The following is a 15,619-nucleotide window of genomic DNA, read 5'->3' as shown; positions in this document are numbered from 1 at the left end:
GGTTGAGCGTCCGACTTCAGCTCGGGTCACGATCTCACAGTCCGTGGGTTCGAGCCCTGCGTCGGGCTCTGCGCTGACAGCTCAGAGTGTGGAGCCTGCTTCGGATTCTGTGACTCCTTCTCTCTCTGCCCCTCCACCTCTCACACTCTGTCTCTCTCTCGAAAATAAATAAACATTTTTAAAAAAGGAAACAAAATGCCCCGTCAAGGCACTTAGGGGAGAAATAAGGGCTTGATTTTTAGGGTTCCTAACTTCCTCTGGATGACGACACAGTTCCATGCTGCCAGCCTACCCTTCTACCCAAGCCATAGGGGGAAACAGAACAGTTTTTGAACGCATACATCCATTAAGCACTTCATGCGGACGCCGTGCTGAGTACCTGTGTACGTGCCCTTCAGTGGACATATGCTCGTACTTATTGGTTTCTTTTTTTTTTTTGTTTATTTATTTTTGAGAGAGACAGAGCATGAGTGGGGTTGGGGCAGAGAGAGAGGGAGACACAGAACTCGAAGCAGGCTCCAGGCTCCGAGCTGTCAGCACAGAGCCCGACGCGGGGCTCGAACTCACCACCTGTGAGATCACGACCTGAGCCGAAGTCGGACACTCAACCGACTGAGCCACCCAGGCGCCCCTGTAGTCCTTATTTCTTATCTTTGCCTTTGAAAACTGACATCTCCCATTACCCTCCTTCTGTGAAAGCCAGAATTCTCCTTGCTTCCTCAAGAGACCGGGCTGTGCAGTCAGGAGGGATCAGTCTTGTCTATAATCCCCAGTATTCGTTTCTGACATCATATTCCTCTTATCTTTCAGCTTTTCGTTATTCAATTGCTGCCACTGCTAGGCTCTTCTCTGTGATCCACATTCAACTTTCTGGGTAAGTTCTGAGCCCAACTTGTTTTCTTTCATTTTAACCCATTTCCTCCAACTACCTTAAAAACTTCAAATTCTCTGTTAAGTGGGGTTCATTAAATCAATATGGCGCACCCATCTGAATGGACAGCACCGTTAACAAATACTACAAAACTGTAGAATTCAAATTCCTAACGTGAGAATCCACACTCTATTAAGTAAAACAATCAACTTAAATGCAAATGCACACACGGTATTACCCTCTTTTGGTGAAAAACATCTGTAGAAAAAATATGGGAAGAACCACAACAAATGTCAGTGACTACCCGGAGGCGATGGGCTGATGAGTGATGCTTTGTTTTTTATGCTTATGTGTACATTCTGTTTCTCTTAAATAAACACCACTTACTTACATCATATAATGTTTTAAAAGCACACCTGTTTGATAACCTTTCAACCCCCCTGGGCCCCTCCCTCCTGGACTCTCCAGAACTGGTCCTCGCTCCCAAAAGCCGGTTGGAAACAAAGCCAAAGGACTTACTCTTTGAATTATTAGTCTACTCTGAGCAAACGCTGTCCACCTGACTCACGGACCACATTTTAGGCACACTAGACCCTGCGCCACAAACAGCATATCCTCACTGTAGGCTTACTTTCTGTTGTGTGCTCCATTCCGGATCGAATCCTGGACCTCTCTAGCCATCTCTCCTGTGTAGTCTTCTAGGCTGTAATGATTTGCCATAGAAAGGGCCCACAACTCTTAGGACCCGCCTCCCACAAATCCATGGGATCACATTTCAATGGGTCCTTTTCATTGCTTAGTAATCTTCTATTCATTTCTTGAAGTCCTACCACATTTTCCACATTTGTGGTTCCAGACGTGAGTCTACAATCCCACTTGCCTCTAACTCTCATTACTCATCTGGCCCCAACTAACGGTGCTAATGAGTGATGGGAAGGTCTCCTGAAGACCTCGGGGTAAGATGAAAATGAGGCTGAAATAAGGGAGACTCAAAATGTACTATGTGCACGCGGCCACCTGCACAACGTCCCACTTTGCAGAAGAGCTGGTAGATGGGTGACCGGAAGACACGCTAAAGCGAAGTCCATCACGGCAACCAGAAAAGTATCTCAACACAAATACGTCTAGAGAGAAGGCCTATTACATAGAAAGCTAAGCCGACTGGAGGAAGCAGTGTTGTAATGGGTGTGAAGGAAGAGCGTTAGAAATGAAGGCAGAGAATCTACATGGAAGATAGGAAAGAACAAGAATTGGGCTGGCTAGCCGGTTGCCTTTTGCACTGTTCAAAGGGATAAGCGATCTTGGTTTCCAGTCTGCTTAGTATGAATACCCTTGAGCAGCAGCAGAAACCCGCAGATCGATGTGTGTGGCCTAAAATCTCTCTCTTCAGCTTTAAACCCATTTTTTTTTACAGACTGCCTACTGGGTATTTCCACTTGCATGTCCCACGGAGGTCTCACAACTAACAGGTGCAAGGGGTGCCTAGGTGGCTCAGTCGGTTAAGCGTCTGACTTCGGCTCGGGTCATAATCTCACGACTCGTGGGTTCGAGCCCCATGTTGGGCTCTGGGCTGCCAGCTCAGAGCCTGGAGCCTGCTTCAAGTTCTATTTCTCCCTCTGTCCCTCCCTCGCTCTTGCCCTCTGTCTCTCTCAAAAATAAAGGCTAAAAAAAAAAACAACAACAACCTAACAAGTGCAAAATTAAATTCATTATCTTGCCTAGCAAACGTACCCCTCCATCCACCGTTCTCTATCTTGACAAATGGCATTCAAGACCCAAACCTGGGACTACCCCTTGATTCTTCCCTCGCACACCACCTTTATCCAATCAGTCACCAAGTTCACCTCCCTGGTGCATCACTTTCATTTCACCCACTGCCATTACCACAGTCCATATCCTCACCCTCATTCCCCTAGATTATCTGCAATAGCCACCTGACTGGTTTCGCCATCCCCTTTCTCGCTCCCCGCCCTCCAGCCCAATCTCCACAGGCGGCCAGAGAGAACTTTCAAGAGCTGTGTCACAATCTGCTCAAAGCCATTCAAGAACTTCCCACTGTCGTTAGAATAAAGTCCAAACATTTTTACACGTCTTATGGGTGTGTGTTTGTGTGTGTGGTGTGTGTGTGTGTGTGAGACCTGGCACCTGCTCTCCAGTAACACGTCTCATCACACCCCACACCAGGCCGTGCCTGTCCCCCAAACTCTAGCCAACCTCATTTAGTTCCGCGTGCTTGCTGTGCTGTCATCAGCGAACCAGTGTGGTGCCTCTTGTGTCTGCCCCCTAGACTCACTGCAAGCCCTGTGAACCCAGGGATGTTTCAGTCCTGTTCACTACAGGAGCCCAATTTGGTAGGTTCTTTTTTTTTTTTTTAATTTTTATTTATTTCTTTTTAAGTAGGCTTCATGCTCAGCACAGAGCCCAGCGTGGGGCTTGAACTCAGGACCTTGAGATCAAGACCTGAACTGAGATCAAGAGCTGGATACTTAACTGAGTGAGCCACCCATGTGCCCCCCACAATTCGGTTGGTTCTTTTTTTAAATTTTTTTGTACATTTATTTATTTTTGAGAGGCAGAGCACAAGTGGGGGAGGGGCAGAGAGAGAATGAGACACAGAATCCGAAGCAGGCTCCAGGCTCCGAGCTGTCAGCACAGAGCCCGACGTGGGGCTCGAACTCACAGACCGTGAGATCATGACCTGAGCCGAAGTCGGACGCTTAACCGACTGAGCCCCCCAGGCGCCCCTGCTTGGTTCTTGACTGATGTTTATAAACAACTATGTGTTACTTTAAGACATTAAGACATGCGTGCCCTGGCATGTCAGCATCTCAGAAACGGACACACACCCGACAATCAACGGTGTGGCATTTTTACTTGGCAACATTTTCTTAGCAGTGTGCAAATGAAGTCTGTCTTACGAGGGATGGCTGCAATCAGGTTCAATGACATATGGTACTCACTATTAAGATCTTTCAATTACCTTCCTCTCCTGTAATTCCCCATCCCTACCAATCTTCTGATAACTTAGCTTCCGATATAGATTTTTATTTAGGCAAAGAACATGACGACCAAAGAAATAAGAGCTCCGAGCCACCTGCCGCTCAGCCTTTTCACTGTGAATTAATAAATCAGAGGTTTTGCTTATAGATCATTAACACTATTTAGCACCTATCAGTTCCTCTGATCCTGATCTGCTGGAGTACACGGGCACATTCTGGAAGCTGAGAACCAGACTCTGGGATGGTGCCGTCTGCCCTCATGAGGCCCTGCACACACACCCCCCCCCCATTTTATCACTTGCTACGTTAAATTATATCAGAACCGTTAAATATGTGGCTCTGGAGTCAGACTGCCTGGGACAAGTTATGTGATCTCCGAGCCTCAGTTTCCTCATCTGAAAACTGAAGGTAACAATAGTAGGTTACTGAGATAAGTTGGAAATATAAGGAAAGAGCTTAGAACAGTCTCCAGCACGTAGCAGACACTCCACGCATTTTAGTGGCGCATTAGGACTGTTATTATTACTATTATATTGTTATCACGACTATTACTACTACACCACAATCATCATCACTGTCCCTGGACTGGAAGTTCCTTGAGGGCACAAACCGGGTCTCAACTCATCCCTGTGTCGCCAGGCACTTAGTGCTGCGCCTGGTACGAGGAGAATCAGCAATTATTCCATGTTGAACTCACCCCATGTCCACACCACCCTAGGAAACCCTGCCTGAGGGCTGGCCAGCTTCCCTAGATAAGATCCGCCTCAAGTCTCTTTAACGGCAAAGGAACAGCCCAAGCAATGTCCGTTCCTGCAATGGCCTTAATCCCCAATAAAACACACTCTAAATGTGGTTTTGCCCAGCCTTAAAAGAGCTACCCCTTTTCTTCTTGAGTGCTAACCCTTCTCCTTGTATTTTCCAGGTACTCCTGTCATCCTTACTTAATACCAAGGAAGCAGAGACCCACTAAGGTTGCATAATTCACGGAAGGCCCCACGGGAGTGAATGGCACAGCCAGGTTTGTCCCACCCCACCAACCAGCTACCCTCCCAGCTCGGGTATCACGAACAACATTAAAAGGCAGATGACAAACCAGGGAAGAGTATTTTAATATTAGTGTTAAACGAGGTCCAGTATATGTAAATATATATAAAGAGCTATTATAAACAATTAAAAAAAAAAAGTCAAGCTCTGCAATGGAAAGGTGAATACAGAAGAGGCACAAGCAATTCAGGAAAGAAAATAAACTGGTTCTCAACAAGTGCATGAAAAAATGTCCACTCTTACCTAGCAATTAATTACACGCAAATTATTACAATAAGAAACCACTTTCCACCTATCAAATCAGTGATGATTTTATGTAGCGTTGCAAAGCGTTGGGGAAATGGGTGTTTTCAGGCGCAGCCAGTGAGAGTGTATGTGGATGGCTATTTTCCAACACATACCACGTCTTAAGACCGTGCACGTCTCTTTGCCCTGATAATCCCATTTCCGGGAATTTACCCTAAGTGACTAGTCATGGATGTGTTAACCACAAAGTTGTTTATCACCGTATTATTTAGAAGAGTAGAAAAGTTGGAAACAGAAATCATCTAAATGTCCAATAGGGAACTGGCTAAAAAAAATAGAAAACAACATCTTTTACTTTATGGGACTATTGTTAAAAGTTATATTTATTGTAGGAGGTAACGTATGTGAAGCACTTTAGACAGTGCCTGACGTATACGTGCATAGCAAATGATGGCTATTATTACAGCAAATTTACCAGCAGGAATATTATACAACCATTAAAACGATATGACTGGTAATAACATAACACAGCAAAAAGGCAAAGTAGGTTACAATAAAGACCCAACTTTTGTTTTATGACTATACACACGAACACATAAATACTTATGCACAGGATCTATCTATACGTGTGTTAAGAAAGTAAAGAATTTTTTTAAATGTATGCCAAAATGTTAACAGTCATGGTCTTTCAGTGATGATCATTTTTGTTTTGTTTTCAACTTTCACATTTTCTAATACACTTTAAGAAGTATGTACTACTCTTTTAATGAGAGGGATAAAAATTTAAGTGAATTTAGGTGGCTTCTTTTTTTTTTTTTTTTTAGAAGAAACAGGAAATGTTGAACTTGCCTATTTGGTCAAAGAACATTCAACATAAAATTTTATTCAACAAATAAGTTAATCACAAAATACACACTCTGTTTCGTGTTGTGGACATTTAAGGGCCTAGAGAAGGAAGGACGGAGGGGAAGGAAGAAAGAGGAAGAACCGCAGAAGGAGGAGCGAGTCCAGAACCGGGACAGAGGGGCCCAGAAGACACGCACAGAAGAGCAGGGGCGCGAGGCAGAGGGCACTGGTGGCTCCAGGTTCCTTCCAATCGTGGGACATTTATGGGGCCCCCGCTATGTCCCAGGCATCGTGTGTGAACGTGACATAGCTTCTGCCTTCCCAAGAGCTTATTTTCCACGTAGTTCCACAGTTTCCTGCTTTCCAACAAAAAACTGAATCCTAAAAGTGACTCGGTTACAACCAGGAGCCTATCTGAGAGCCACCAAATTAGAAGAGGAGAATCTGTTAACTACTCTGATATATCCTGCCACCCATTCGCTTGGGCTTCAAAGTTACTCTTTGGGGTGTAACTTATTTAATGAAAATCCTCTCGTGACTCTTCATCTAGACTAATCCTTAAAATCACAGGGTGCGCCGCTCTGAATGGGAAAGAAGCCAGGCAGGCGTTCTTCTCCGGACTTTGACAGAAAAATGCGCACTACAGTGATCCGGCCAGGACAGTTTCCTCACCACTGGCCGAGCCAAACGAGCAGGGCGCTAAGCAAGTTAATCCCGTGGTTCTTTCTAGCTCTGTCACTTGGTACTAACAGAACGGAGAAACCTGTGACTAGATTCTATTTAGAAACCCGGAAAGTGGTTCACACTGTTCGATCGGTGCAAAGACTTGCTAACCCCAGAATACCCGGTCAAGGCTGAGATACACTGATGCCGTGCGTCCCTGCGGGCTGGGTGGTCAAGGGCTTACAAGATTCACATCCGTGCTAGGAAGCATACACCCCTAGAAACACGGAATGGTTAAAGTAAGACTTAATCTCATTTGACGGGAGAGGTTCCTGAAAAGCGGTCAGTTTCGGGAAATCCAATCCAATCAGACTTTAAGCGAGCTGAGAGAGTATTCGATCTAAAGCAGTCGGCGGCCTTCGTGTTTTAAGGGTCCGGAACCCTTTCCTTAAAAAAGCACAAACGCACGTACACAAAATAAGTGGCGTACAATTTCAGGAATCCTGTGCCCTGAGCGTCCGATGTCTCGGAGGGACCCGCGGGTAAAAGGCACTGGCAGACACTCCCTTTTTAAACGAACGGAGTTAAGGAGAGCCCGGTCTCCCAGGACGACACGTCTGTGTTTCCACGTGCCGGGCTTATCTCAAGGAGGATCTGCACTCAGAACGCGAATGTGTGCTCTCGGGTTTTACGTGCACGGACGCCCAGGTGGTGACCAACCGGTCCCCGGGAACTCTTACCAGTGTGTGTTTTCATGTGCTCGTCAAAGTACTGCTTCATGTTGAAGTCCTTGCCGCACCACTGGCACATGAACTGCTTGTGCCCGATGTGGATGCTCATGTGCGAGCGCAGCTGGTACTTGTACTGGAACCTCTCGTCACAGTTCTGCAGCGGACACGGGGAGACGCGTGAGAGCCGCGCTCGCTGGCCTCGCTGGGGCCCAGCCCACGAGGTCGCTGAGGCTCCCTCTGCGGCGCTGCTATATGTCTGCAGCTCGGTTATTAGCAAGAGGGAGGGCTTCTGCAGAATGATCCCCGAAGCACACCCGACTTGTCGGGATGACTGAGGAAAGAGAAACAACTCGCTCTGTGTCAGTCCCGGGGCTGCCCTAGTCTGGGAGAGCTACCGGGGTGTTAGAAGCGGCACCTGGCGCCCGCGGCCCCCCCCCCCCCCCGCTCCCCTCCCTCACCGTGCCCCCCCTCCCCCCCCCCCCCCCGCCCCGCCCCAGGGCCGGGGCCCAGCACAGCCCTTACCTCGCATCTGAAGGGCTTCTCTCCAGAATGCTGCAAGGAGTGCACCTTGAGGGACATGCTGCGTTTGAACGACTTTCCACAGGTTTCGCATGTAAACGGCATGTCTTTCGTGTGTGCTGGAACACAGAAGGCGCCGGACTCACGACGGGCCCGCCAAGCCGCTCAAAGTGGCCCAGACCCCGCTCCTACTGCGAGGTAATCGTGCCATCTTAACCTTCCACGCTTTAATGAGTGAGGCCTTCGCAGCAACGTTCTCAAGAGAGGAAGAGGCCACGACGCTGGAAAGAAGCCCGGGTGCGGAAGGCGACCTACCCCGCGCATGCTGCGCCGCGACTACTCAGAACGGACACGGCGCGTTTAGTTTCAGCGAGTCAGAACCGATTACGATTACGGCAAGGCCGTTCCTCAGATCCTGCCCAATCCGACGCGTCAAACACACCAAAGAACGAGGGAAAATGACGGGGGTGGCGAGAAGAGCAGCAGGAAGAACTTACCAACCATGTGTTTCCGCACATGAGCCATGGTGTAGAATTTCTTCTCGCAAATTTCACAGGAAAACTTCTTTTCTGCATACCCATGGACGATCTTGATGTGTTCATGAAGGGACCAGAGTTTCTTGAAGGACTTGTTACAGGAAACACACTGAGCAGGATAAATAGAAATAATCTTTATTTACGGGGGCCTGCAGAAAGCCATAGCTGCCTACCGGCCCGCGAAACGGCCGTGCCTTAGACTCGGGGCACAGGGCCCGAGTCCAAACCGAAGCCAGTCCTCCGAGGAGTCCAGACGCCAACACCAACCTCTGTATGTTCTATTCTCCAAGACGCATCTTTTAGACACGCGTCGGGAGTACAAAAACAATGGCAAGAAGGAAGACGGAAAGAAATGGGAAGTTCCACTCATACAGAAGACTCGACTGCTTTTAGCAAATTAGTACAGTACCAACGAGAAGAACCAAGTTTTTAAAAATAAATGAATTACGAAGAGCATCTGTCTCCTACACGTAAGTCAGCATGCAGGTAACAGGTGCTTCCCAGAGATTACAAACTAATTTTAAAGCAGCACAGATAAAAGCAAGATAAAACACACATTAAAGGTTATAGATCTGTGGAAGCGTAACAATGTTTCTGTACCTTAAAGAATGCATTTGGAGCCTCCATTCACACAATCTATTGAGATTTTATTGTATCTTCCCATTATCTCATTTACTCTACTAAACATTTCCCTCTGGCAGAATTTTCTGTAACTCCTAAACCTCCTTCCCCCTTAGGGCCAGCTCCAGATCTCTCGTACACGCATCTATAGGAAACGCACGCGCCAACAGTGCTCAGTTCCTCGTATTACGAATCATGGATAGTCTAGAATATCAGGCATAAAGCGTATCAAAATAAAATATTTCTGGTTAAAGCAACACAATCCTAGAATGTTCTAGGTAACCACCAGACTCTGGGATATTTAAGGGAACAAGTAGTTATTCACTGTAAATAAAGATCTTGAGCATCACGATCACTTCGGGAAACAAGAACTCGGAGTGTAAAAAATAAGCCTGTGCTTGGACCTGCTTGAGAAAAGGGCAGACCCCCCCCCCCCAAAGCCATTATGCAGGGCAGGGTTTCGATTTTTACTTCTTCCTGGGTCGCCAGGATTATTAGGATCTACACATATGAACGAAGCAGTGTCCTTCAGGAATGTGAATAGCACTCTTCCGGCGGATTCCAGAAAACCCGAACACAAGTTTAAATGCCTTATGGTCAGCAACAGCGAGGAAAGTCACAGAAGGAGGATGTACTAAATGCTTTCTTTCTGTAACTTCGTAGAGAAAATTTGAGTAGCAACAAAAAAACCACAACTGCATAAACATCAAGATACACCTTTCAGCAAGGGTCATCACAGAGCCGAAGTCCGACCCCTAGGGTGCAGCATCGCGTCGCGCTCCCTTTGGTCTGAACCAGTTGACAACCGAGCAAGGGCAACGGCAACGGTAGCTACGGGAGGGCAGGGGCGCCACCGCTCAGCCTTCTTTCATTACCAAGCGTAAGCGCGAAACAGGTGACGTCACAGCCGACGAATCAAAAGCAGTGAATGTCTAGCAAATGTAACTTATGTTTTAAAAAACCTGTTTAGCGTGAAGCAATGATCTCAATTGTTGATCAAAAGCAAGCGGGAAAGTGAAGACGAAGGAGGGCTCCAGATCAAGCACGCTCCAAGAAACAAACCCAAACCGAACAATTTCACTTTTCAAAAGAAGTTTAGCTTGAATGCAGCACAGCACTTGTATTTTACATATCTGGCGGAGACGTTAACAGACTTACCTTTTATGAACATTCATCAATATGCATTCACGTGTACAAACCAATACGGCTCAACATAACATAATTAGCATACCTCTTAACCTGTCACAATACCGTCCTTTCAGGACACCAGCCTGGTTTGAATACCACACTCTGTTACCTTAATGACACCGTACGGGAGCATTATGTAACCCTACCGCCAGGCGGGCAACACTTTCAACCGGCTCAGCCTCTGTTTAAAGTCTGCATATTCCCATGGGCTCAGCCTCTTGATAAATTTAATGTTGTCATCTCTCCACTGGTAAAAGCAAACTCACTCCTGGAGATCTTCCATTTTCACCGGTCTGAGTCATTACGGTTTTTGTCCCCATCAGCTGCACTAGAATCTGGCATCCTTTCAAACCCAGAAGGGGACCTCTCTCTATTCCTGACCTTGACTCAGTGTCTCCCACCTTGACAGAGAAGATGCCAGAACGAATGACACATTACGTATGTCTTACGACAGCGAATCTCAGTGCCAAGTCGGTGTTGACTCTACCTCCTGGGCAATCACCTACAACAGATCCCCCTTCCACGTACCTGGCTTCCCACTAGTCCAGCGTCAGTTAAATGCAATGCTTTTGAAAGAAAATGTTAAGCCTGGGTTTTGAAAAGACCAAAGCAGGAAGGAGCTTTTAAAAAGAGAAATCGGTGACAACTGTCCCTTCAGCCTCTACTGTATTTATTCTCTTGGGCAGATACCAGGCGAGTCTGAACAGCCAGGTTGTATCCTGAAAGGTTTGCCCTCTCGGTGATGGAACCTACCTGAATATTTTTTTCACAGTCTGTTTGCTGGTGAAGGGACAGCTCACTTTCCAGGACAAACTTCTTGCCACACTTATCACAGATCTGCATGCGCCTATGAGTAACGTTCATGTGCTTCTCCAGGTACCAGCGAGTATTAAACACCCTGGGGCACTTCTCACAGGTCAGAGTCTCTTTCTCCTCGCACTTAGCTTTCTGGACTGGGGCTTTGGGCTCCTTCGCGGCCCGCTTCTTCCGCTTAGGTGGCTCTACACTCTTCCTACGCCCTCTGGTAGTCCTGGGAGTCGGGGAAGCGGTAGCTGCGGCCACGGAGCCGGCCCTCCTGGTTCTCCTTTGTGTGACGCTGGCCTTCTCCACCGTCTTCTTCTTCTTCTGCCTTCCGTTCTCTCCGTAGTCATTGCTGTCATCGGTGGCCTCCTCCTCGCTCTCTTCCTCTTCCTCCTCACTGCTTGTCTTCAGAACAGGAGTCTCTTTGGACTGAGAAGAGACACCCTTTTCCCCTTTAGACACATTTAATGTTTGATTATTAAGGTTTACCTCCACTATGATCTGCTCCCTTTTGTAAGAGACTTCCTCCTCCTCCTCCTCGTCTGTGTCATCAGAATTCTCCCGGTCTTCTTTAACAGCATGCACGTCAGACACTGCCCTTGTCTCCCTGAAATACGGCTGTTCCTCTGTTTCGTGGAGATGTGGTTTGCTCATCTTGGTGTCCACTAACACAGAATAAGGACTTCCTGTTTCCCTTTTGTACACTTTGGTGGACAGGTCAAGTTCTTGGTTGGCACCGTGATAAAAGGTAGATGGCGCTTGACCACGACGGCTCTCTTCTTGTGCCATTCCTGCTACACGCGCAGCACAGTTTTCAGCCAGCTCCTGACCAGAACTGGCTGTGTGGCTCATGGGTACGTGGCCCGGTTTATTACGCAGTTCAGACTAGAGAGAGAGAGCTCTCAAACAGGGTAGCTGTTAAGCCTCCAATAATTTTCCATCCACAAAGAACCACTCAAATGGAAAAAGGGTATTCCTGGGACCTGTGTGCAATTCTTCCAGTGTTGCAGCACCAAAGCAGAAGTCGAAAGGTTTGGTATTATGGCAAGAGCAGAGCACTAGGGATTTTTCTTCTGCAGACAGCTGCAAGTGACTTGGCGCATCTTATCTACAAAGAAAAGCAAAGAGGAAAAAAGGTCAGATACCACTATTTCCTTCTTACAGCATGAGCTTACATCATACCACAAACACAGCTGAAAAGGATTAGACTCTTTATATATACAATTCTCTACCCTGCTTAAGTGGTTCCGCGTGGGCCATTATTTTACTGGGCTACTGGTTTACTAAATCTGACACGTATTTTGTCGGAGTGTAAAGTCCACGACAGCGGGAGGCATCATCTGTCCAGTACACGGAGATATTTTTAGAGCTTCGCACAGGGCCAGGTGCTTAGTAGGTGTTGGGTATACGTTGGACGACGAACTGGGTGTCTACGCTTGCATGGCGTTCATTATGCTAGGTGCTACGGCACATAACGGTACGGCAGAGTATACGGTCTCTGTCCACAGGGAGTTTAGTCTTGGTATATAATACGTGTCATACGCGAAACACACAAGAGCTTTATGCCGGCTGGCTTTCTTTACAACCTCGGTCACCACCATCCACCACGGCGAGGGCTCAAAGGACAAAGCTGGCAGTGAGCTAGGAGGATAGAACGGCTAAGCGACGTAACTCCAGAAGAGACAGAAAACGTCCTTGGCCTTCAATACAGTATAATCTAGGCACAGACATTACTGGATTCAGGTTTGCTGGAGCAATTTCCAAGTTGCTACGGATTTTTAAGTCTCCTCTAGGTGAACGGACTAGATGCGCTCAAGAGCTGGGTAATTTTTCACGTGTCAGTTGCACGGAGGTCTAAATTCTAAGAAACAGTAACCATCAGGTTGATAGGGTTCCAAGAAAAATAAAACCGTCCATTAAAAAAAAAAAAATGAGAAGGGCACATAATTTGCTTTGTGACATACCTCACATTGCTGTTTAGTCAACCACCTAATCTCTGAATCATGAATATTACTGCAAACACATACCCCGTCCAGTCGACACAAGGAAGGAAACTAGCCTTTGCTGAACGCCTCCTCTGTGCGCCGGCAGGTAAAGGTGCTCGGTATTATTTCTATTTGAAAGCCACCACAAGACTTTGGGGCTGGTTTTGAAACTCGTTTTCAATTTACAGATATATATTTTTAAATCAAATCACTAAAAAAGGAAAAGCACGCACAGCTGCCCCAAATACACGGCAAGGTTTATAATGGAAAGAGCAGCCCTCTGCCTACTCTGTCCTATCTGAAACCCATCCCCCACAGACGAAACCATTCAACTACTTTATTAGCCCCTCCCCCCAGGATGTGCTTCCGTATTTGTAAATATGACTGGATTTCTATTTCTTGATTTTTTTCAGTTTGAGACATTACTATTTGCCTCTCACTATAGTTTTCTTACCTTATTGCTCCCAACCTTCCCTCCATCTTCCCAATAAGAGTTGGATCACAGCTTTTTGTTAAATCAGTATTTGTTCTTACGTTATTATAATATGTGGCTCATAACTACTACTGTCATTCCTCTGTGACTGTCTTCCGTCTTCTTTGACCTTATGGATGTATTCTTTTAAAAAAAGTGATTTTACTTTCATTTCAGTGGAATTTCAGAAACGCCTGGCGATAAACACCACTATGTTTTACTTGACATCTGAACAGATATATTTGTACGTTTTTATAGTTATATATGAGGAAGTTATGCCTGTGAGAGGCTAAGTAATCTGAGATCACATACCCATTACATTCGAGAAGCAGTGTTTGACCCAGGCCTGCCTGACCCCACGGCTCATGGACAAATGACGCTCCAAAATAATTTCAACTCAGTTGTCCCTATAAACCGCGTACCTTTTGCCCATTTCAAAATTTCATACCTCATAAGGTAAGCAGGAAGATCCCAGTAGCTTTTAATTCTACTTAGCTTTATTTTGCATGTGCCAAAACTTCTGACCCAGGGAAATAATGTAAACTACTACAAATCATGTTAAACTTACTCACGCTAATTATCTCAAATTTAGCAAGGGAGGAGAGACAGTAAAATTCAGTTAACCAGCAAACGCTAAGAATTAAACAAAAACCGGGAAGACAAAGAACAGTAATTGCGGGGAAATCCTCTGCGGTCATCGTTAAGGTGTTCTTTGCAAAGACCTGTGGGTCCTCAACCTTGGAGGCGTGTGGCCGGACCACGTGTTCTAACCCCACCCCTCCCCTGTCGGTGGGTGCGGTACCGTGACTACTTCCGGACTGCACATCGTGAGGACAGGTGACATGCAGGACAGGGCATTTTCTGACCAATGAGACATCCTCCCCGCCCCCCCCCCCCACTCCTTTTCTCTCTGCCTCAGGGACCACCAACCTTCAAGATGACAACTGCCATCACTGGTATCAACCTGAGACCCCGAGTGACTAGAATGATCTACAGGATAGGCGCGGCGCAGGGGATTTTACTTTTATTTTTTATTTAATTTTACTCAGGGTGGGTTTTTAAGACCTCTGAGATCTTGTGTTGTTTAGTACTATTGCACGCATCATCTGGCCTGGCCTAGCTGGTACTGCCTCATCCACAAAAACGAACACATAGGGCAAAGGCTTAGGAGCGGGTGAAAGGGGACAAGGGAGGTTATGGGAGGCGACAAGGACAGCAACTCTTATTATGCAGTGGTGAAATTACTGGTGAGGCTTATCACCTATCTGTCTCCGAAGAGAGAGCACTCACCGCTCCACCAGGAGAATGGGACTGTCCAGAGAGAGTGCTGCTTACTATCGGCTGTCCGTGACAAATCATGACATGAAAAGGACGAACGCAGAAAAGCATTGATCGGTTTGCAGTCAGGATTAAAGGAGTCCAGAAAGTCAGCGGTTTGTAGGTTAGAAGAAGCAGATGCTTAATAAAAACAGGGAAAGTCTTCGAGCTACAGACGCTGATTAGAATTCAGTCCTGAGGCGGGATCAAGAACTACTTACTGATAAAACCTCCCACTGGATTAAGGCGGGGCCCAGCAAAAAAAAAAAAAAAAAAAAAAAAAAAAAAGAGAGAGACTAATGAGGAAAGCAGTCTCTTAGCGTACGTAGCTACAAAGCCTAGTTCTCTAATGTGAATCAGTTGAAATGCTATTAGTAAATGGGGGAAATGATGTCAGTGTAACACCCAAGTTCTTCTGTTGGTTTCTATGAGATGTTCCCCTGCGAGTTCATGTTTCAAGCGATCAAGAGAAAGCTTTCTCACAATTAAAGAGAGAGCCTTAGCAACCTACGAAGACCTTAAGAAAAAAGCTGAGCATCCGACTTCCATGCCTTCCTTGAATGCTAGGAGCGGCTGGTTCAGCTGCTTCATGAACCACCACACTTTCCACTTTATGTCTCGTCAAGTTGAGGCATGTGTTCCCCTCCCGGGTTACAAAATTGTTTTGGATCGCCAAAGCCTACCCATCTCATACATCAAAATTTTAATTGTAATGAAACTGGTCTCTACCGTAAGCGAATGTCTTCAAGACCCCAGTCTCCGGGGAAGAAACCACTACCC

The 15,619-nt window shown here is 46.5% G+C and overlaps 1 protein-coding gene across 2 annotated transcripts in view; it reads right to left on the bottom strand.

Annotated features, from left to right (window-relative positions):
* Positions 1-15,619, bottom strand: part of ZNF652 (zinc finger protein 652) — a 58,098-nt gene that overhangs the window by 7,191 nt on the left and 35,288 nt on the right. For both annotated transcript variants that reach the window (XM_043584131.1, XM_043584132.1), the window contains exons 2-5: positions 11,018-12,173; positions 8,417-8,564; positions 7,923-8,038; positions 7,410-7,554 (exon numbers count right to left, since the gene is read on the bottom strand). In XM_043584131.1, coding sequence (XP_043440066.1) covers positions 7,410-7,554; positions 7,923-8,038; positions 8,417-8,564; positions 11,018-11,917 — 1,309 coding nt within the window. In that variant the 5' untranslated portion in view covers positions 11,918-12,173. The remainder of the gene's footprint in view (positions 1-7,409; positions 7,555-7,922; positions 8,039-8,416; positions 8,565-11,017; positions 12,174-15,619) is intronic.

The sequence above is a fragment of the Prionailurus bengalensis genome, chromosome E1, assembly GCF_016509475.1.
Source record: "Prionailurus bengalensis isolate Pbe53 chromosome E1, Fcat_Pben_1.1_paternal_pri, whole genome shotgun sequence".
Lineage (NCBI taxonomy): Eukaryota > Metazoa > Chordata > Mammalia > Carnivora > Felidae > Prionailurus > Prionailurus bengalensis.
Note: the sequence above shows the minus strand (reverse complement) of the source record. Positions and strands in the feature narration are given on the sequence as shown.